At 32.1% G+C, this 23,470-nt stretch overlaps 1 protein-coding gene across 1 annotated transcript; it reads right to left on the bottom strand.

Moving 5' to 3' along the window:
- Nucleotides 1–302: 302 nt before the first annotated feature.
- LOC134259461 (uncharacterized) lies at nt 303–3,275 on the bottom strand. The gene is made up of 4 exons (XM_062742040.1): nt 3,204–3,275; nt 1,920–2,022; nt 859–983; nt 303–557 (listed from the first exon to the last, which is right to left on the bottom strand). Exons 1-4 carry the CDS (start codon nt 3,271–3,273, stop codon nt 475–477), a joined length of 381 nt encoding a protein of 126 aa, XP_062598024.1. The 5' UTR covers nt 3,274–3,275; the 3' UTR covers nt 303–474.
- Nucleotides 3,276–23,470: the final 20,195 nt, after the last annotated feature.

Genomic DNA, 23,470 nt, shown 5'->3' with positions numbered 1-23,470 from the left:
CTTCTAAGGCATCTTATAATAATTTAAACATAGATGTTTAATATGTTTTTCTCAAATCATTGGATGGATATTTTGACAACCCGAAAGAGAATTTTTTTCACATCGATATTCTTAACGAATGTATATGTAGGACGTGAAAGCAATATATTTGTTAGAGTAATAATACTAAACGAATTTTATCCATGTAACAATAAAAATCATAGCATATATGACAAAGCTAGCATGAGTAAATTACACTTTACAATATCAGACATAAACCTTTGAAATGTTACATGTCATAGCTATAAATAACAGATTTATTTTTGATCATTGATTGAAATTATTTTTTTCAATAATTTTTTTCGTAAGTTTTGCAAAAAGCATCTAAGAAATTTTATTTTGACTACAAAAATGACTACACATAGATCAAATTCATACAATGAAGTCAGATTATGCATGATAATTATGTAATTATAAACCCTGCTAAATATTATTTCAATCATGGACAATTTTGAAAATGTATGTAAACGCGAGACAAAAAGCCATGGCCAGTAGATTAAAGACAAGACCCACAGCACCTGTAATGAAGAAAAAAAAATTCAGCGTTGGGAGCAAAGTAGATAATTACTTTTAACCAATTCTACATTAAAAAAGAATAGTATTTTTTATCTTTATTAGATGTCTACATAGCTACTTAATTGTAGTAATTATTCTATTTCTTTCCTTGTAGAACTTGAGTATGAAACCTGCCTAATTTAGATGTTATGGATTCCGAAATCTTATTTTATGTCTAATATGAAATGTTGGCTAATCTCTTTTGTTGGCGAATTTCTTTGGTTGCCGATTTACAGCTTTTACTCTATTTTTAGAGATACGTACCGCACGCGTTTTGGTTGATGGTTTTCCTTGCTTGGTTGACGTACGCTTTTGCTGAATCAAGTGAGCTGTCTGTACCACAGGATGCCAATACCTTGTCTAGACAATCCAGGAATTGATGTGTAACACTGTTTAGTAAAACATCATAAAATCATTTTTGTACTCTGAAAGCATGTTTAATATGATGAGCATTTCCTTACATACAAAATCCAAAGAAAATAGACAATTTCAACTTTTTGTTTATTTGCAAAAAAAATCTTTTTCTGAACTGAGTCAATCCCTTTATACATACATCGAATTCCTAGAAATTTGAACTTGATTCAGTATAAATATAACTTTCAAATAAATGTTTTCGCTGGTAGCAAAAATTATTTTATATTTAAAAGAATAGATTGAAATTCTTCAATTCCACATTTTCAAGTTCATTACCCGTCATGGTAGCTCAATTCGTAAAGCGTTAGCAACGGGATTTGAATGTTGACAGTTCGAATCTAGGCCACTATTGACCTTAGTCGATAAAGAATAACATTTGTGCATTCGCTTAAGCACCTGGCACCTTGAAGGAGACGCTGTGGGTCCTTATGATTATGACACTTTAAAAAGTAACGCAGAATGTTACGGCAGGCGTCGACAAGATAAAGACCCCTTACTGCTTAATGGCCCTCGATGCCGAGTAAAGTTCTCGATTTTGAAGCTCTTCATCGGTGTATGTTGACTTCTCTATTTGATAGTTTTCAAACTTCATGACATTTTGGGAACATACTCCTTTTCTGCGATCGATCCATATTGTAGAATGAAATGTTTGATTTAATTTACTCAGAGGAAACGAGAAGAAACGGATTTGATTCATTGATATAACGGTGTCAGCAAATCACATAATTTATATTCAAACACTTCTCAAAACATCCTTCATCTAGTGGAGCAGACCAGGAAGATGCAGGGTATTAAATACTTGTAATTTTTGGATCTATACAACTTATGTATTGTGTCGGCCATATTATAATATTAAATTTTTCCACGTTGATTTTGATAAAATTTTTCAAACAACAAACAAAAAAATTAACCTGCACATTTTTTCAATATCGTTTCCTGCAGCTCTAATCGCATATGTATAGGTAGTACTACATGTTGTGACGTCATTTGTGGTACACCCCACTGCAACAGTTCCTATAAATGAAGAAATTTAACTGTGAACCATATAAAAATTCCATAAACAATACCAATGTGTGAAAAGGATATATAACAGGTAACCCTGATATTGGCAGGGATGGGATCAGGTGCCTATGAGGGTTGAGCATCTCCTGTTGTCAGGTCACATCTACGGTATTGATTAATGATATGATAAATAAATGGAAAAATGATAAACAATTGATAATTTTTTTGTATCAAATAATAAAAAGTCCATTTTACTACAACAGTGAACTTATTTTTTGTCAATGTAAAAACATGTGTAATTCATGTGGAATAGACATGTAAAAGGATGTGATATTATAAGGATATATAAGATGTGTTTGTAAAGAAAAACTGATACCCCTCACCCCTGTATTACAAATAATAGTGAAAGTGTAAGGTTCACAAATACAACTGCAGCTTCAAGATTAATGCCATTGGATAAAAAATTTCGATACCCATAGAAAGTGTTTGTCTCCTTGAACATACCCGGTAAATCAAACATCAACCGTTCGAATCTTATGGTCACCAAAAAAAACCCTTAGGTCAAGGTCAAAAATACATATATACATGGAAAGGCCTAATTCCATATTTTAAAATACATCATAAAACTCTGACAGTTCAATATTCTAAAGAATAACATTAAATTAATTTAAATGTCTAGAACTGTTTCCGATATACTAAAATAATAGTAAAAAAAAAAAGAAAACAAACTTTTTTTACATGTCGATCATCGATCGGTCCGTTCGACTGACAGTCGAATAGTTGAATATTTGTTGATACCCTAATTTGAATCTACAAATCTTTTGAAAGCTTTGTAATCAAAGATTGGGGTGTATTGTTTTGCCATGTTTGTTGATCGATATGTCTGTCTGTTAATCTATCTGTCTATTGGTGTTATGTATATTGTCCATAACTTTTGATTGAGTAAAGTTATGGCTTTCATATTTTACACACGTCACATTTTCTTTGTGACAAGGCCTCTTGACCTTTGAGTTTGCTCTTCATTGCAAAAATTACCAAAACTTAACTTTAGCCAAAACTTCTGGTCAGTTGTCCAATGACTTCACATTTGTATTTATTATAACTGTCAGAGTTTTATGATGTATTTTAAAATATGGAATTAATTGACAAGTATACGAGTCGAATCCTTACTTTGAGTAAAAAAGCATTTTTACCTTGAATGTATGTGGTTAATAAAATCATACAGCAAACAAGCCAAATGATTGAGAATGTCTGGTTTCCCATTTCTACTGGAAAAAAAGTATATGTTAAGATTTTATTAAAAGGTGATACTTATACTTATATTAAAATAAACCAGTGAATTTATAAATGATGCATTGCTTGAAATAATAAGCAACATGCACATATTTCTTCAAAAATTATTTTTGTAGGATAAGGATCATGTGTGTAGTAATGTCAAATGTAATCTAATATGCATCGTTAAATGGCAATTCTAAAGTGAAAACTGTCTAATCCGACACCTGAATAATCCGACACACTGTGAATTCCGACGTAAAATTTCTTTCCAGTTTGCGTATTTTCCTTGTTTTTAACACTGTGCAATCCGACACCCTGTCTATTCGGACACAAAATTTGTCTCCCAGTGCGTGTCGAATTAAACATGTTTCAATGTAATATATAATTAGAAGTACGAGTATAGATACAAATTTCTCTTCCCATTTTTGCAAGCTATTTTTCTTTGGATAATAACGATGTGCAAGAAGATTATTTAACATGTCACATGATAACGTTGACCTTCAACATTGTTTTTTCTTTCGCTAATGATTAAGTAGGCTAGGGGTCAACAAATTAACCATCAGATATAACGTAAAATATTCAGCTGATAATTTTTGTATATCTTTATATGGATCTTCTTCTAAAAGAGATCAAACTTTTGATTGAGTAAAGTTATGGCTTTCATATTTTACACACGTCACATTTTCTTTGTGACAAGGCCTCTTGACCTTTGAGTTTGCTCTTCATTGCAAAAATTACCAAAATTTAACTTTAGCCAAAACTTCTGGACAGTCGTCTAATGACTTAACATTTGTATTTATTATAACTGTCAGAGTTTTATGATGTATTTTAAAATATGGATAATTATATCAACATGTAGGCTAATATAATAACGTTGACGTGCAAGAATTGGAAAATTATCCAGTTCTATTCAGTGTTTCTCGAGCGCATCTCCTAGTACTGCGTCTTACAAAATACCTGTTTATTCAGTTTTAAAAAAAATACTGCAAAAGAAAGCGACCTGTCATTTAAATAACTAAACTGCGTATTTAAGATAAACAGTTATACAAACATTAACGGGTATGGGAACCCCTCGGTGTCAAACAAGTGTTATCATTCGAAGGTTGGAGAATAAATATTTCTGGAATATTTCTTTATGTCTGTTGCGTAATTTATTGATCTCATACGTGTTGGGGATACATACAGTACAGGCAACGCGGATCCCGTATTAGACCGCGTCCCCTCCGCGGTGTATTAATCCTTTCCGCGTTACCCGTCGCGGGTTTTGATCGCGGTGCTACCTGAGACAATGTTTACACCGCGGCGGGGCCCGCTACCGTTATTCTTCAGCTTAGATGTTCTTACCTGTAAAGTATTGTCGATTTTTAATCGTGTCGAAATGGGGGGGTGGGGGGGATTACGACCACATTAATATTAATAGATTTATACCATTACAGGGATTCTTTAAAAATTCATTTTTAAGTTTTATCAAATTGTTTGATAAAAAACATTTTTTTTTTAACCAATGGTCACTCAAAATTAATTAATTCTCAAAAACGTCTGTTAACAGTAATACATGTACAGTATAGGATGAAATAAAGTCGAATAATTTATTGAATATATTAATTTAAAGTTTATTTTCAAAATCAATAATGCCACCCCAAAGGATCTTCAAATTGCTAAAAAAGGTATAATTAAAATTTAGAGAATGCCATGATATCGCTTCTCTTTATATGCACTGTAATCCGGTGATACAATTAGCCCGTGCAGTTACATGTAGCTATGTGTTTATTTATCTGCGAGATTATATCAGTCATTTGGTTTCATTTAGAAAAGTACCGTTACTTCTGTATACATGTCTGTTATAAATAATAGCATGAAAAACGATGATAGATAGTGAGATTTAATTACAATTAAATTTTAACAAAACACTCCTAAGTTTTGGAATACCGTTGCTCCATTCTTATGCGCCACACTGTAAGACTATGAACTAAATATCGACGATTTTGTGTGTGGGGGGGGGGAGGTCTTGACAATAAAATAATCACAAGTATTTCTATTCAGAATATCAATAATATCATAGCTAGTATTTGAATGTATTTCTATTTTCTGCTCTTTTCGAGAATTACTAAAATCATGTTTATGAACATAAACAAATTTCAGATTTTTCCGGTTCAAATAAAACACAAATATAAATATGGGCCCTTAAAATATTTGAACACACAACACAGAAATTAACTTATTTTAATCAGCAAGTTGTCATGCTTCAAGTTTTCAGATGTCTGTGTAACCGTTCGGTTTTCCTCAGGTAAGTTTGGTGTGGAATGGAGCTTACTCGAAGCAGATGAGAAGCCCCGAGGGAACACGCTGTCTAGTGTACATACTACCTATATACACAGGATGTTACCTGAGTGTATTACCTGTATGCGTTTTCCTACATTGTATTTTTACGACGCCGTTTTTTTTCATGTGTAGCTCATGAATTGAAATGCATGAAATAAAGAATGTTTTTGTTTCAGACAGAATCCTTTTTAAATTTTTTGTTTCAAATAAATATCTTCAATAATTCGACAATTTTAATATACTGTGTTTTTCTTAATCAAATTTTATAACAAAAATATATTTTATTTTACCACTAAAGTCTGTCGTTGTAATCTGGCGACAAAAAGGGAAGTAATTCAAATGTACATATGCTAAACGAAAGAAGAAAGTGGATCATAAACAAATCTCTCTATAAATAACAATGAAACTTGGACAAATTCGAAAAGTGGTCAATAAACTGATAAATCAGCGGTAGTTTTATTCGCTAGACTTAAGATCAAAAAGGAGGAAAAACGATCATGCACGTGCTTTAATATTGTGATATTATTCTTCTCTCTCTCTCCTCTCTCTCTCTCTTTCAATCTTCTAACTGGTACAGATATAAACAGACACGAAATAACATACTAGTAATGGATCATTATTTGATTTAATTAATATCAAATACTTCATTAATTTGTTTTAAAAGTTTTTTTTTTACTTTTATTCTTTTTATACACTCGGTTTAAAAAAAAAAGCACAATAATTTGACACAAATTCCAAGGCTAATATCGCATCTGAAAATGATATCGATGAAACAATAATGACACAATGAATCAAATGTGTTGCTGAATGGCTAGACAACGATGTGCACATCCAGCGAGCGTTACCCAAGGTATACTATAAGACAGGTGTGAAACCCCCAGGGCATGTCGTTTCCTGCTCAGGCACTGCTAATCCCTATACACAGGAAATCGCGGCTAATACTTAATACACAAAGAAACAGAATTTGTCAAAGAAAACAAAAATATATGAATTTTTGCATTGAATATTTATTAATATAAACTATAATTTCGTCTGTGAAGTTTATCATTACACCTACACATCCTATCTTATCTATTGAACACGAAAATCGAGAAATATTAAAATAAAAAGAAAGACATTGTATTAAAAAGTAAAACATGTTAATGTGAAGGTGAAAAACGATATTTTTTCTTGATCTCTTGTATAAAGTTCACGTGCTCAAAGTTAACTCTCGTCATCGAATGTTTTCCGGTCATTTGACAATTTGAGAAAAATGCCTGCACATTTATATAAAAGAGGGAAATACATTAAAGAAAATTAATTAATTAAATTAACTTAATTTGGGAACAGAACATAAACGATGAGGAATAAAGAAGAATAGAACTTTTTCTTGATATCTTGGATAAAGAAAATTTAAGTTCACGTGCCCACTACATGTAACTACAAATGCTCGTCATCGGATGTTTTCCGGTAATTTGACACTTTAGGAAAAAGCCTGTACATTTTATATACAATAAATCGAAATTAATTAATAAACAATATGAAGATGTACATTTTTTAAAAGATGTACATCTTTTTTTTCAAATGAATGCTGAAAATCGTTCATTGAAACTTAAACAGTCTGAGTTCAACATTTATTACAGTTTGCATATAATATGAAGATTAAAAAAAAAACTGATTAAAATTTCTAGTATTTAATTTTGTTTCTTGATAGATTCTTAATAACATAAAATAATTAACCAATTGCAAAGACCTAACAATTTATTGAAATTTTCTATTCAATTTCAAAGATTGATATGTAATTTTAGAAACAAAAATAAACTTATTTTTTCTTAGTTTAAATTCTATTCATAGCAAAATTTATTAATAAACACAAGGTTTTTGTTTGTTTGTCTGTTTTTTTTTTTTTTGTTGTTTTTGTTGTTTTTTTGTTTGTTTGTTTTTTTTTTTTGTTTTTTTTTTTTTTTTTTTTTTTTTTTTTTTTTTTTTTGTTACAGGGAAAATTCGCTAATTTCAATTCGGGGAGATAACTCCCGTTTGTTTACGATCCTAATTGTCAGTAATTGATCGATGATTTAACCGCGGCGGGGACAGGTAAGTGATGAATTTCCCGCGGAGGGAACGCGGTTTACCTGTCTACCTGGCCAAATACCGCGTTGTGATTATACCGCGGCGGGGACGCGGGAAATACGGGATCCGCGTTGCCTGTACTATATCCATGAGATACACTTTTGCTTTATCCACTGATGCGTATCAATTAATAACACGCCCGGTTCGTGTTATTTTTTTTTGTTTGTTTGTTTGTTTTTTTTTTTTTTTTTTTTTTTTTTTTTTTTTTTTTTTGTTTTGTTTTTTTTTTGTTACAGGGAAAATTCGCTATATTTCAATTCGGGGAGATAACTCCCGTTTGTTTACGATCCTAATTGTCAGTAATTGATCGATGATTTAACCGCGGCGGGGACAGGTAAGTGATGAATTTCCCGCGGAGGGAACGCGGTTTACCTGTCTACCTGGCCAAATACCGCGTTGTGATTATACCGCGGCGGGGACGCGGGAAATACGGGATCCGCGTTGCCTGTACTATATCCATGAGATACACTTTTGCTTTATCCACTGATGCGTATCAATTAATAACACGCCCGGTTTCGACAAAATCTTTTGCTTTCAGGTTTTTATTCAATTAAATGAATTTCATTGAGCAAAATTTTGTTAAGGCAAGATACAGGCTTGTATGCCTCAATGAAGTACCAAAGTATATTAACGTATCGATACTAGCTACTGTTCTAATGAATGTTAACCCCTTCCTCTTATATCGTTGTTTTATGATTAAAGACGTATTATGGCCTCGCCTACCAGGTTATGATGTTGTTCCTATTTGAACATTTTTTGACCTTGCAGAAATGCTTTCAGACATTTAACTTTTTACGTTAAATCCTACAGTGCATCTATAAAGAGAATAGCACTGCAGCGTGAGCACAGTACACGGGATAAAATGGGAATTACAGCGAACCATCTTGTAATTTAATGCTAAAGCTGATTTAATAACGCAAAATGTAATAACCCAAACATATTTTTATTAGATCGAGTTCAACGCCAAAGATACTAACGCAAAGTGCAATAATCCCATTTTATTACATTTTGCGTTGTAACACAGCTCCTCTTAAGCATCGCCGGTAAAACTCGACCAGCATTAAATCAGAATTATATATACAAAAAAGTGGCATATACCAAATTAAAAGATAGCTTTTCGGAAGTTTTTTCTACATTCATTCTTATATACTTCAAACTACGCAGAAATGAATTCATTATTATTTTAACGGCTTCAACGAGTTCCCTTCAATTAATTAGTTAGTTTCTTCATAATTCTAATATAGTATGTGTGATTTGCGCCCCGTTCGAAAATATTTCACTCAAGAAGAGACGTAATCATATACCACTTGTGTACTTCAAATTTAGACCTTTGCTTGTCACTAAGAGCCAATGTGCAGTTTAAGCAGTTTTAATTATCAATGTACCAATGCTATCCTGACACGGAACCTTGGTTTCTAAGTTCTCTTTCAAAGGACCCAAAATTTTCACTTCAAGGTACAGAGAGCTTCGCAAAGGAACAGTTGCTAATATTTCTATATACCCAAATCGGTAGCTAATGACCCTAAACCCACGATCCGATCATGGAGTGGATCCCTCTACTGCTAGTCAGTTCAATTTGAAAACCAATGACAGAATCAGTGATAATTTAGCTTGTGTTAATCTTAAGATTATTAGATCTTAAAATGTATTTTTTGAACATCATTTAGAAATAATACAAAATGCTAACTACATGATTATTTAAATATTTCTGTTAAAAATTCTTACTTGAAAAAAATGTGTAAATAAATATAGTATACCTTATAGAGGTTATCAACAAGATGAGTGGTTGATTTACCGCACTGCCTCTTTATGAAGGTTTTTTTTCCCCTTTAAATTGTATGCTAGATTTAACTTTGCCGACGCTTCTCTGTTTACTAAAAATTATGGGTTTACAAGACTTGATGTTCGGAAAATGCACAGGGAAATACCCATTTCCAGGGACCCTGCTACACTTGTTTGAATGCGGGTAATACACTTACCAAAACTGGTTTTTCTTGTGCTATTTTTTTGCCTTTCCCAGTGTAGAAAAAAAGCATCACCAGTTACTCTAAATAATTTTAATAAAATAGATTCTGATCAAAATTTTGCAAAGTTTATCACAACACAGATTTAAACATGAATTTTTTTTCTAAAATTTGCATGGTTATTGCGGATAAGAATTCCATAAAACTACGATTAAAATAGAGCAGCACTTCAAAGAGTATGCATCATCGGTTAAAGAATTCACACTGCAATTTGCATTGTTGCACGAGATAAATAGCATGATTTTAAATGAAGTCCTTGTATAAGGAATATATAAGTCTTTATCAAATGCTATTGATTCTTTTCAAGTTTATGTCCCAAAGGTATCACAAATAATAAGAAAATAATTGAAAGACTTGTTGCATTTGCAGCTAACTTGTACGTTGACACAAATATTCCTTGTTATATCTTATCGATAAGTATAAAATAGCATCAGAATTTGAAAGCACAATAATATTATCTTCAATTGTGTTACCCTCTGCCAATCGCTAAAGAATTCCAAAACTTCTGCGTGTTGCGGGAAACGGTATCTGCGTGATTTTGTGTTAGAAATAGGAAATGGTATATGCGTTAAAATACGTGACTCCGGGGAAGGAGAAGCGGAGAACACTGTTTCTCTTAATTGATTTGTTTTGAATTACCTTACTGTTTTTCCTCTTCTCTCATTTTGCTTAGTTTGTAAAAGTAATATTTATTAACAAGCTGGTATGCATATTCTACATATTCTAATCAAGACTTAAAGGAGATATTTTAGTGTTTCTTTCAAGGCATTCTTTTTTTTTTTTTTTTTTTTTTTGTTTAGCTTATAAAAAATGTCATAAAGATTATACAATGTATAAACTATTTTTTTTCTTTAATGTACGCACAATTTCACGACTGTTTTTAAGCAAATGGCTTTTTGAAACGACTTTCCCTAATATGACTCTCTACTCTATTAAATAGCTTAAAACTACTACTGCAGGAAGTTTAAAATGATTTAGTGTCCAGGATTCTTTGATTTGAGTTAACTGAAAACTTCTAAAGCGTTCTCTAATTTATTATATACAACCACGGCGTCATATTATAAACACTACAGGTGGAGCCAACAATATTCATACGATTCCCTTTTACTTTTTTAAGATCGTCTGAACACATTTAATATTTTTATTGAATTTCTTGAGAATGTTTGAGTATGTCCTTCATGTACTTAAAAAGGCCTTTATTATGGTTTCTGGACCAAATGTTTCCTAACTATAGTACTGTTTTGTTAGCCTAAGGGTTGCGCTCTAAGACTTGAAATTCTTTGTTTTTCAAGAGTTTTGCTTTTTTTTGGTCATAACAGTGCATTCTCTTGTAAATATTTTTGGGGTTCAAAGAATGGATTCAGGTTCTATTAATTGTTTACATTTCATATTACATGCATAAGTAATCTACTTTGTTTTATTTTTAAAGTAATTGTGTTTAGATAATTTTACACGCCGTCGTTCTTTCTCATTTTTCAAAACATAGTGCAATCACTAGGTACCAAGTTTTTTCAGTATCAATTGCTTCTTTTAAACAACAGTATGAAATACCCCGAAAAAGCCTTCAAACGCTATACTTTTTAACGTGGATCAAACATAATCAGGGATTGTTTGTTTAATTTTGTAAAACATTTAAATGTTTGTTTATAGCCCTAGGACGTGAATCATTTTTTTTATACCTATTTAATCCTTGAAATCAACCCGCTCATCATCGCATCGTATGTCTCTCATAAAAATATTATTTCCTGTAATTATAACATATTTCAGTAAGCATTTCCCTTTTGAATCATTGAAAGTTTTGAAAATGAATGTAAACGCAAGACCTAAAACTATGACCAGCATATTAAAAATGATGCCAGCTGCACCTGTAAAATTCAATTGATGTAAAATTAGTGTTTAGATCCAAGATAATTAAAAACTTTCAAATAACGTTTGGTTTATTTCCTTTCCGCAAAATAATAATAGCGCGGAAATTATTATTACAATTTTACTTTTTCAAATTATATTAGGATAAAACATAATAACGTATATAATATTATTGAAATATTTTATTTTCATTTTCTTTCATCAAGGTGATGTTTTTAAGGATACTCACCGCAACCGTATTGGTTGAGGGCTTGCCTTGCTTGGTCGACGTATTGTTTTGCAAAATCAGTTGTTGAGCCCTGTGTGCCACAGGCAGTCTGTATATTATCTAGACAGTTGAAACACTTGTGTCTCTCACTAAGCAACAAATAATTATGTACTGCGACCTGTTGTATAGAGAGTATATTTATAGGCTTTAGCCTGTTGCCCAATCTATTCAGTTTATACTAAATAAATATTGTTTTAAATCAAAAAATTATTAAAATCATAAAAAAAAACTTTTCTCTCGAGAAGTCTTAAAGAGGAATGCTAAATGCTAAATGTACATCAAGATTATATTCAAGAGATCTTTGATTTACCCTTTTTTCACTATGGTTTCAACCTTAAAAGAACGGTATAAGCTGTAAATTTTTTGTACGATTTTTATTTTAAAAAATGAATTTTACTTTTTTTGCAAATAGATGGCAATACACAATCAATTTATATTATAATTGTAGAATCGTCTTTAACATTTATACAAAGAGCTAGGAAGAAAAGCATAGTTAGGACCCCATCTTAATTTGCATATATCAAATCCATACAACTTGAACACGATTAAATGTACAGTGTACTTGGTATGAGAATATTATTTAGTAATTTAAACGTAACATTACCACAGTAGTACGTACGTAGCAAAAACATGCTTTGTCTATTTTTAAAATGGAATCGTCGATAACATCTACATGTACGCCGCTAAAACCTCGAAAACATGATGTCAAAGAATCACATTCATTCATACATTGAGCAAAACATTTCTATTATAAATGTATAGTGTAGCTGATAAAATGTGAGTAAACATTTGGAATATTTGATCTGAATTTTTTCCAACTCATAAAACGTGTCGACTCATTTTAAGTAATGTTTTAAGTTTTGTGTGAGTTATTGGTGTGCGAATCACACAGACTTGTCACGTAGGCATAGCTAGCGCGCTTCATGAAAAATATGCCTACGTGCAAGTATGTGTGATTCACACATCAATAATTCACACAAAACTGAAAAAATCATTCCTTATATTTACATTTTACATGTTTGGAAGCAGCTCAAATATGCTTAATATTTGAATTTCTCGCTGCCCTATATCGTTGCATTTTTACTAACGTCGCTGCAGCCTCATTGTCACGTCACGTTAACGCACTTTTCTCAGTGTATATTTCTACGCGTGAGTATACACGAAAATAGTTTTCAAATCAATTTCACAATTGGCTTACTAGAAAAACGCAGCGAATGTAAATATATTATAATGATTATATTTTTCTGCAAATTGATAACCTGCACATTTTTCCATAATCATTACCAGCAGGAAGAACAGCATTAGAGTAAGTTGTGACACATGTTAGGACTGCATTGTTGAAACACGTCTGTGCAGAAGTTCCCAAGAATGAGAAAGATGACGATAAAGAAGAGATTAACAATATATTCAATGTCCACTCTCTGAGATAAAAAAATTACTAAATCGATCCAGAACTATTAATTTAATCTGAAAAAAATTCCTGCAAATATATTGTTTTGTATGTTATGTCAAAAATCTTGACGTGTGCTCATTTCAGAATTGTCTGAGAGAGAAACGAACGACAACTCTGTATGGGAGATTGTACAATGTCAAGAGGGCATAAAGCCTTTGAAAATTCCAAAGGTTTTAGTGGAGTAAGCATCCACCGGTACCCGTTCATACCCACCCTTGAATTGTTCAATCATATAATTAATGGAATTTTACGAGAAGCACTGACTTCGACGGTAGACGGTTGACTTGGATATTTAAACTTCTATCATTTACGAAGGCACAGAATTGATAACACATAAGAAAACCTTTCTAGTGGTCATAGGTATGGTGTTAGGGACACTTACATGTGAAGGCCGGGAATTGAGAATAGGGTGGTTGTCGATTTCTTTAAGGACAAGTTATATGGGCATTGAATTAACCCGTTATTTGTTGAGCTAGATATGTATATAGGAAATGAGCTGCCGTACATTGTCCTAATATAAAAGTAAGCCGACAACTGTTAAAGTCAGCGCTCTTCGTAAAAGTCCAATAAAAGAAAAACATGATTAATGAAAGTTTTGTACATAAAAATAAAAATCTCATTTTACAAAAAATAGTTTTTGTCAATGTCAGAATGAAAAGGGTTAAATCGATCGGACATAAAAACAAGAAACCCACGGGCCTTATAGGTCACCTGAGCATTATGCAACAACTTTTCAGTTATTGAATTTGATTTATGTTTTAAGCCAGATGCTATATGGAACTCACAATTTTGAAAGAGGCACCATTGATCATCATAACAATACACTTAGCAGTTGCTTAGCTTGGTTACTGAATACCCATACGCAGGGTAGGGGAACAAAAATGCATTCCAACTAATCAGTAATATTCAGCAATAATCAGTAGTGCCCCTCACACTGTGACATAAACCTCTGACCCTAGGTCCACACATTGCACAAATTTCAAAAAGGCACCCTTAAAATTGCCTATCAAAAAATAAATAAATGTTTTATAAATACAAAGGAGCAGATTTCAAACAATTAATTCATTTTCAGTATATAAGTAGAGCCCCCCCCCCCTGACACCGGGGCCTTGAAATTCACAATTCTGGAAGACTAGGGCCCTTGCTCATCATAACTATATAGGTAGTTCATCTGCTTCATACCCGGAGCAAAGAAGAAATTTTCAAAAATTTAATGTATTTTCACTATATATTAATCATTTGGAGCCCCGCCCTACCACCAGAACCCCTGACCCTGGAGCCATGAAGGTCACGATTTTCGTAAAAGCATTCTTGCTCATCATAACTATGTACTTAGTTAATTTAATTTCTAGGAGCAGAGAAGAAGATTTTCAAAGAATTCATGTATTTTTAATATATAATCAAACGAGCACTGCCCTAACACCAGAATCCCTGACCCTGGGACCATAACATTCACAATTTTGGTAAAAGCACTCTTGCTCATCATACCTAAGCACTTAGTTAGTTTATTTAATACCTAGGAGCAGAGAAGAAGATTTTCGAAGAATTCATGTATTTTTACTATATAATCAATAGAGCCCCGCCCTAACATCAGAACCCCTGACCCTGGGACCATAAAATTCACAATTTTGGTTGAGGCGCTCTTGCTCATCATAACTGTGCACTTAGTTAATTTATTTAATACCTAGGAGCAGAGAAGAAGATTTTCAAAGAATTCATGTATTTTCACTATATAACAATAGAACCACCCCCCCCCCTTTACACACCAGAACCCTTGACCCTGGGACCATAAAACTCACAAGTTTGGTAGAGGCACTCTTGCCCATCATAACCATGCACTTAGTTGGTTTATTTAATACCCAGGGGCAGAGGAGAAGATTTTCAAAGAAATCATGTATTTTCACTATATATGATCAATAGAGCCCCACCCTAACACCAGAACCCCTGACCCTGGGGCCATAAAATTCACAATTTTGGTAGAGGCACTCTTGCCCATCATAACTATGTACTTAGTTGGTTTATTACATACAGAGGAGCAGAGAAGAAGATTTTCAAAGAAATAATGCATTTTCACTATATACTTATTTAGCCCCGCCCTAGCACTAGAACCCCTGACCCCAGGGCCATGAATACCACTATTTTGGTAGAGGACTCAATGCTAATTACAATCATGCAAACAGTTTGACTGCTTGATGTCCAGGAGTAAAGAAGAAGATTTTTTAAGATTGCATTAATTTGAGTAGTTTTGGCCCCACCCCTCAGGTCCCAGGGGGGCAGGGATCATGAAATTCATAATTTTTGTTCCCCGTCACCCATAAATGCTTTGTGCCAAATTAAGGATTTAAATGTATAACAGGGCACTTCCGGTAAAAATGACGGCATTTGCCGATGATTGCCGATGTCGTAACACTGTTTCTGTCTAAGAGTTATCGGCCGTCGTAAACAAGCATGGCTCTTCGTCAACACGGTTTGATAGACGCTGGCATTATACATGTCGTCAGAGCAGAGAAAAGTAGTTAACAGAGGAAAGAACAAATGTTAAATTGATAGAAAACCATGATACGGTAGTTTTGTTAGACAAATTTCTGCATAAACATTCTTTTCAAAGTAAAATGCATACTGGGGGTTTTCCAAGTTCTAAAAATAGTAAACATCTTTCAATGTGTAAAGAAAATGAGGTAAGTTTTTATTTCTTTGGACTATGTTATTTATTAACAGATTATCATTTTTGTTATTTCTATTCGTTTTTCAGTGAACACAATAAAGAAACATGAACATACAGTGAAACCTGTCTAATCCGACATGCACTGGGAGACAAATTTTGTGACGGAAAAGACAGTGTGTTGGATTACACAGTGTAAAATACAAGGAAAATACTAAAATGGGAAAGAAATTTAACGTCGGAATTCACAGTATGTCGGATTATTCAGGTGTCGGATTAGACAGTTTTCACTGTACAGTGAAACCTGTCTAATCCGACATGCACTGGGAGACAAATTTTGTGACGGAAAAGACAGTGTGTTGGATTACACAGTGTAAAATACAAGGAAAATACTAAAATGGGAAAGAAATTTAACGTCGGAATTCACAGTATGTCGGATTATTCAGGTGTCGGATTAGACAGTTTTCACTGTATATTTAAATGTAGAAGTTTGCATCTATATAATCATGTTAATTCACTAAACTAAACCGCAGTTACAGCTATAAACCGGTGCATGTTACATTCGTTTGCAAAAAAAAAAAAAAAAAAATGCCCTGCAATTCAAAAATTTCCCACGTTTTCTTTGAGTGAAACCATGGATATAACAGATGTTTCCTATAGTATTATTACATGACTGTGCACTAATTTAGGTTGTGATTCCAAACTGAAAAAAATAAAAATCTTCCAGGCTCTAATTATTTAAAGGTTCATAAAATAACCGTAACAGAGAGGAAATTAATTAAAAAAGAATAAAACATTAAGGACTAAATTATTTATACTATTATTTTTTTTATAAATTAAAAATATGGAAAATAAACATTTGGTTTTTGAATCTATAGGTATTTATTGTATAGAGAAAATTGGATGGGGAGGGGGGATATCAGAATAAATATTTATATTAAACTGATTTTATTTTCATGATTTTTGCAATTCCCTGTACAGATGAGGAAAAAATACCATATTTTTTCAGCTAACATAATAACAAGATTACATGTACATTTTTTTTTATCTCCAAGAATTGTTCTTGTATAAATACGTTTTTTTCAAGGTCAATAGGTCAAGGACATTGTTAAAAATATCATAAGACTTATTCATTTATGTTGCTTTACAAATACTCTTATCAATATATCAATATATAAGTATGGCATAATCATACTAATGATGTTAAGAATAAAAATTTTATTTTGTATCAGCAAACGGATACTAAAATTGGGGGTAGGGGTAGTAAATGCTTAATTATTCCAAAATATTCTGGTAAAAAGTATTTTATGTATTTTATTTTTGTACAATATTGATTAAAGTCATTTTCTGTCAAAGTAAATTTTAGCCCACTCTTTTCTTTTTTAATTAAAAAAAATTAGAATTAATTGTTTTTTAAATGAAATGCACACTAAACATTGAGTAAGGTATTTTAATCTGGAAATTTTACTAGTTTTTTTATTATAAAGCAACTATGTTATTTTTGTTCATCTAAAGTAAAATTACAGTCTGAAAGTGAGTTTATTTCACAGAATTCTTCTTCTTGTATAACACACCCTTCACTGTTTAAAACAGCGGGGGTATGATTTGAAAATCCTACTTTTTGCAAATATGCCTGGACAAAACTTTTTGTAACTTTGGAATTAAAGCCTCCAAACACTAAAGATGAGAAAGTATCAAGTAAAATGTCATTCTTCTACAATGCTTGTTATACATCTAAAACCTTAATTAAGTTGAAATTGGTTCAGTGGTTGCAGAGAAGAAGCTGAAAATGTTCAAATGTTAACACACGACGGACGACGCACGACACACGAAAACGGATAGCAATAGGTCACCTGAGTTTACTCAGGTGACCTAAAAAAAAAGTGCAATGCTTTTATAAACACAGAAAGAACAAGTGCACTTAGGCAATACTTAATGGGCCCCTTTTTATGTGCCATTTTACTTTAGGATATAATACTAAATCGTTCTCTTTTGGTATAAGTTAAAAACTAGTGGATATTTCTACTTAAAAAGCACGTTAATCATCACCTAAATCGGCATCGTTTTGAAACAATCGAATATATTTAAATGCCCATGGATACCCTAAATCCGGAAAAGTCGTTCCGAACCTTCTTTGAGTTTCGTTTATGTAAATCAAGAAGAAGAGATACTTAAATCGACACTTGAACAATCTGATGGTGGATCATAGTCGGGCGCGTTTGTGGAATGTTACTTTTTGCGCAAAAACTGTTCTAAAAAATTGAATGAAGTTGTGTAGTTTCCTGTAGCCTTAATGATCAAACTACGAAATTGGTACTTACTGCATTAAAAATAATACAATAATAGTTTCATTGAATTTGAAATTAAAAAGGAGTGTTTAGGTGGCTTCCATTATCCGTTTCATTGTCTTGCATGAATGTTAAAAATGTTTGATACTTTTATAAATGGCACTAAAATGTCTTTACCCTCCCATGTTCTTCAAACAAATACATACAAATATTTATAAGCGACACTACCTTGACTAAATGATACAAAACCTGCCAATGTTCTACAATTAGCACCTTTTAGGAATGTTTACCTGCGTAGAACTCACGTGAATATAAGTATTTTAAATAATTTATTCCACACTAGGGTTCAACATAGGTCATACAGGTAAATACATGTAGCTCCTACTTTCTATAGAAAAAACATTGTACTTTTTGTACATTTTTAATATTTTAAGTACCAGCCTAATTGTGTACAAATTTTCTACTTTCACACAAGTTTTATAAATGTATATATTATGCGTCTTTTATTATTCGCACAAATTTGTACAAAGTTAGGCTCGTGCTAAACAAAAGCTTTGAAATGAATGACCGTTCTCGGTTTACTATAGAAAATCACAAATGTCGGCTGACCGCTTCCACATTCTATGGTTTGTTCTTTGTATATTAGTGAATTTCAGCGGTAAAACTTGTTGAATCGTACGGTTTAGATATCAATTAATGATTTGGGATGAAACATTTTGCTTAATTTGATTGTTTAGTTTTTCACATATTACCAGGGCCCATAAGTGCACTCGTTCTTTGATTTTAAAATTATTTATATCATTTTTCCTCAGAGCTTATGCTCTAAAAGTCGCGAAGTAAGGAGTTGATCGTAAGGTCACGGGTTCGAATCTCACTGCGGAATGTGCAGACTTGTCCTTCGGTTGAGACCGTATAAAACGATGTCCAGTATAGCAGTAAGTGCTGGCACGAAACAGATTCCTCAATGCTCAATGGCCCTGAGTGCCGAGCTAAGGACTAATTTACAGCTCTCCACCGGTAAGTGGTGGCGTCTCATTACGAGTGAAAAATTCTCGAGAGAAACGTAAACCAACTTTCAATGAATCAATCAAATATTCTTCCTTATTGAAAGGAACACATGGTTGCTTGTCTGATATAAAAGATATGCACAGTGTCAATTGAATCCATGCAACTACATGTATATAAACGAAACTTTGTCAAAAATGTACTTTTAAAGATATCCCGATATGTAAGGTATTTATAGACTTCTTTTCTTTTTTATTTGGAAATTAATTTAATTTTATTCCTTACAGTCACTAAACACAGATTTTTTTAACCTGCACAATATTGCATTGATTGAAAATAATATTAAACAAATATTTACCTGGGATATATACATACATTTTTTTTTTATCACAGTTCGATACTCTTACTCTTTCATTGAATATTTCATTGTGTTTGTCATTGAAAGTTTCTATTGTGACAGTGTCTATCGACCTTCAACTTTAAACTCCTAAAGATATTCTTGTTTTACTGAGTATTTCTCGGTAGGAGTGTTCTGAAAGAATTCTTGTATTTTCAAATTAGGTGCACGATTAGTAAGGACATGGATAGGCTCATATCGCCTCTGTATTATAGTCTGCCGAGCGAGGCATCCCATCCATTAACAACAGAATAATTCATTATTTGCGCAGAATGAAACTTCACAACCTAAAGCTTTCTCTCTCTATTTAAATTCGTAGTGTAGAATCTGAATTTGAAATATGCTAATGTTTACATTCCAGTTCAAAATTTCGGAATTTAAGGATTATACGATGATATTGTCTGATAATTAGCGGTATATTGTAATTTAAGCTTAAAATGGATAAAACCGAAAAGGTTCCAAATGACGTGTGTTACAACGTTAACACATTTTAAAAAATTACGCACTTTGAAAAAATTTTCATTGTGCGTTAAATTTGGGACCAAGCTAACGCACTTAAAAAAATAATTTTTTTTCAAAGTGCGTTAAAATCGACCATATTAACGCACTTTGAAAAAAAAGCTTGATCAGTATTCTCACAAATAATCGGTATGATAAATAAATGACCCTGACTGGGTGACTTTTTTTTGATAAAGTCACTTCAAAACCTGAAATATTGACGTTTTAAATATTTGAGGTTTTGATAAAATAAAAGGGAAAGGGGGGTCTTCAAAAAATAGGGTGACGATTGTTTACTATCATTATTTCGTTTCTTATTTTAAATTCTAGTCTTTGATAAGTAGATGTAAAGGGGGCGCTAAAGTGAACAGCTTAAAACAACTTAGCATTTATCATGTTTATCTTAATAAAAAGGGGGCAATTTGATTGTTCAAAACTATGAAAATGCTTTCTCTCTCATACGTTTTACTGTACATAAAAATGTCTAGTTTTCATCTGTTTTAAGTTAACCTATCTAACATTGAAAGTTTTCAACGTCATACCAGTTATGTAAATACATATATAAATGTTTTGGGTATAGCATAGACATCAAGGCCGGGCGAAGGGCCAGGGGAGGGGGCCAAGCTCCACTTTTATTTTGGAAAGATATATACATCATATAAGCATTGAAAATGCGCTTACCCTTTTTGAGTTTATTGCTCCCCTCCCCCGTTTGTTACCGACACCTATGTATTGGAAAGATAAAGATTTGGACTGAGGGATCTTCTACCCGTCTTCTCTTTTCGACGGGAGTACCGGTAAATAAATTAATACGTTTTTTGAAAGATGAATAACAAATAAAATCTTTCCATTACTCAAATATTTTTTTATTAAGTGCGTTCAGTGTCTCCATGGTAAATTATATTGATGTAAACTCTTAACGGACTTTGAAAAAAACTTTTGAGCTGGTCTAAAATTTAACGCTATTTGAAAAATATTTTCAAAGTGCGTAATTTTTTCAAAGTGCGTTGCCACAGACGTGCTAAAGTGCACGCATTCTTTAACACTGAAATAAAATCTACGGCTATTTATTTGTACCCTTTAGATGCTAATTAGATCATTTTATTTCATGATTTAACAATCAATCGCTACTCCCGTGTTTCTTTTCAGCCATAAATGAGAAGAAACGATAGCAAGTCTGGTACAAGTTTCCAGTTTTCAGCACGCGGAACATTTTATCGCTGTTGTAAATGACCTTGATCCCAGTCAAACTCCACAAGAAGTTCCCCATAAAAATGTTAAGGAGTGCATAAACACGCCACATATAAAAGCAATCTTTGTCTTTAAAATTATTAATTTCTACTGTATTAAACCTAAACAACACTTGTTAACATCAAAAACTCATACTTTGTCCTTTCATTTGACATTTCCATCCCCCATAAATATACTGAAACGCAAAAGAAACGCAACCAGAAGTAATCAGCAAATATTTGAATTTTTTATCTAATGTTGGCTTTCCAAACTTGTATGAATTTATTTAAGTTTGCTTTCTTAAAAAATATTGCACCTAAGTGATACCAGATCTTTTGATTTTGGTTATAAATTCATCACTTTTGTCACAATAAAATTGCAGAAATACGTGTAATCTGATTTATCACTATATGACTGTTGCTTTTAATTCTAAATGATTTATGTGAATAAGAACTCATCAATACAACAACAATTTAAACACAATATAGTGTATCAAAAATCCTGTGTCAACAATCAAAATTTGTTGCATACAACTAATTTCTAGTCGGAACACGAGCTGCAATTTGTTCCTCGAGATTAATTGCATGGTTCTAAATGAAGTCTGTTAATATACCATATTAATATCCTTTAATAATTATTATTACATTTTGGGTTTTATTCTTTTAAACTCTTTAAATGTCCTGAAAGTTTGATAATCTTTTAATTGAAAGATTAACATTTAAAATGGCACAAATGTTCCGTGATGTTATCTCTTACTGATGGGTATGAAATAACAACAATTAAGCATTGAACATTGTTGAAAGCACAAATATTTTTGTGTTATCCTATACAAATCGCTAAAGAATTCCAGAAACTTCTTCGCTTCACTTCCTGGTCCCGGTTTACCATAGATCTTGAAAGGATTGTTTTGCACAAATTTGACGAGTCTTTTAACTCTGATATTAACAAAATGTAGAGTGGAAAGAAAATAAATATATGTTACCTTAAGAACCTAGGTTCAAATTTTAATGTTGAATTTACTTTATTTTTTTCCTCTTCTCTCATTTTGTCGACTTTGTAAAAGTTTACTATAAACTGGTATGAATGTTTGAGATATTTCAATAAGAATATGTGTATATGTAAAGGAGTTATTTTAAGGGTTTCATTCAAGGCATTTTTGTTGTCTTTAGCTTGTTTTAAGGTAGGATACAATAGATAAGCCAATTTTTCCTCAAATTCAATTTTTCTGAAACTTTGATATTTTGTTCTAGGATGCAAAATCTCTCTTTATAAATCATATGAAAGAAATTCAACCACACATTTTTGCCCACATAGTTTGAAATATGGCCTATCACACCCCTGTAAGAAGATTTTGAAATCATACATTCGACTTGAGAATGAGCCTTATATTAGAAATTATCAACTGATCTATTGCAAATTTGTGCTATACTTTTTAATAAGGATAACCTTTTTATTACTTTAAATCAGTAAGTCATATTGATACTGTTCATTTGAGTAAAATATTAAGTAAAAATAGAACATAGGTAGCGTTGGAATTGTAAATTCAAATGTAATAATCCGACAGTTTAAGTTTTCTTAAGAGAAAATGTATAATTCAATTTTTACAAAAAATCAACAGAAAGACTAAAATTGGTCCTAGAATAAAATGTGTAAAAATGAAGAAAATTGAACCGGTGATTTTAGATATATCGGCGATTTAAAAAAATTCAATGGCAAATAAATGGAAAGATTCATTAGATGACGTCACAATATTTGACCTTTGACCTCTTGATGTGACCTTGACCTTTGTAGTACATAAAAAATGAAGACTCCTTATATATGTGTCCAAATATCAGCAATCTACTATTTATGGAACAAAAGTTACACTGCATTTTATAACAGACTGTAACATGCTCGTTTATTGCACTTAAATAGCGTAAACACATTCCAAAATGTAAGCTCCCAAATGACCAATATATTGGATTCTCTGATTTTTTCACAAAATATGATGCAATCATGCCAAAAATTACTAATTTTTTGAACAGGGATCATTCATTCTTGCCAGTATAGTAATATTATTCTTT

The sequence above is a fragment of the Saccostrea cucullata genome, unplaced genomic scaffold (genome assembly GCF_032062105.1).
Source record: "Saccostrea cucullata isolate Sc308-1 unplaced genomic scaffold, CSIRO_AGI_Scuc_v1 ctg1537, whole genome shotgun sequence".
Classification (NCBI taxonomy): domain Eukaryota; kingdom Metazoa; phylum Mollusca; class Bivalvia; order Ostreida; family Ostreidae; genus Saccostrea; species Saccostrea cuccullata.
This window is presented reverse-complemented; position numbering and strand designations above follow the sequence as displayed.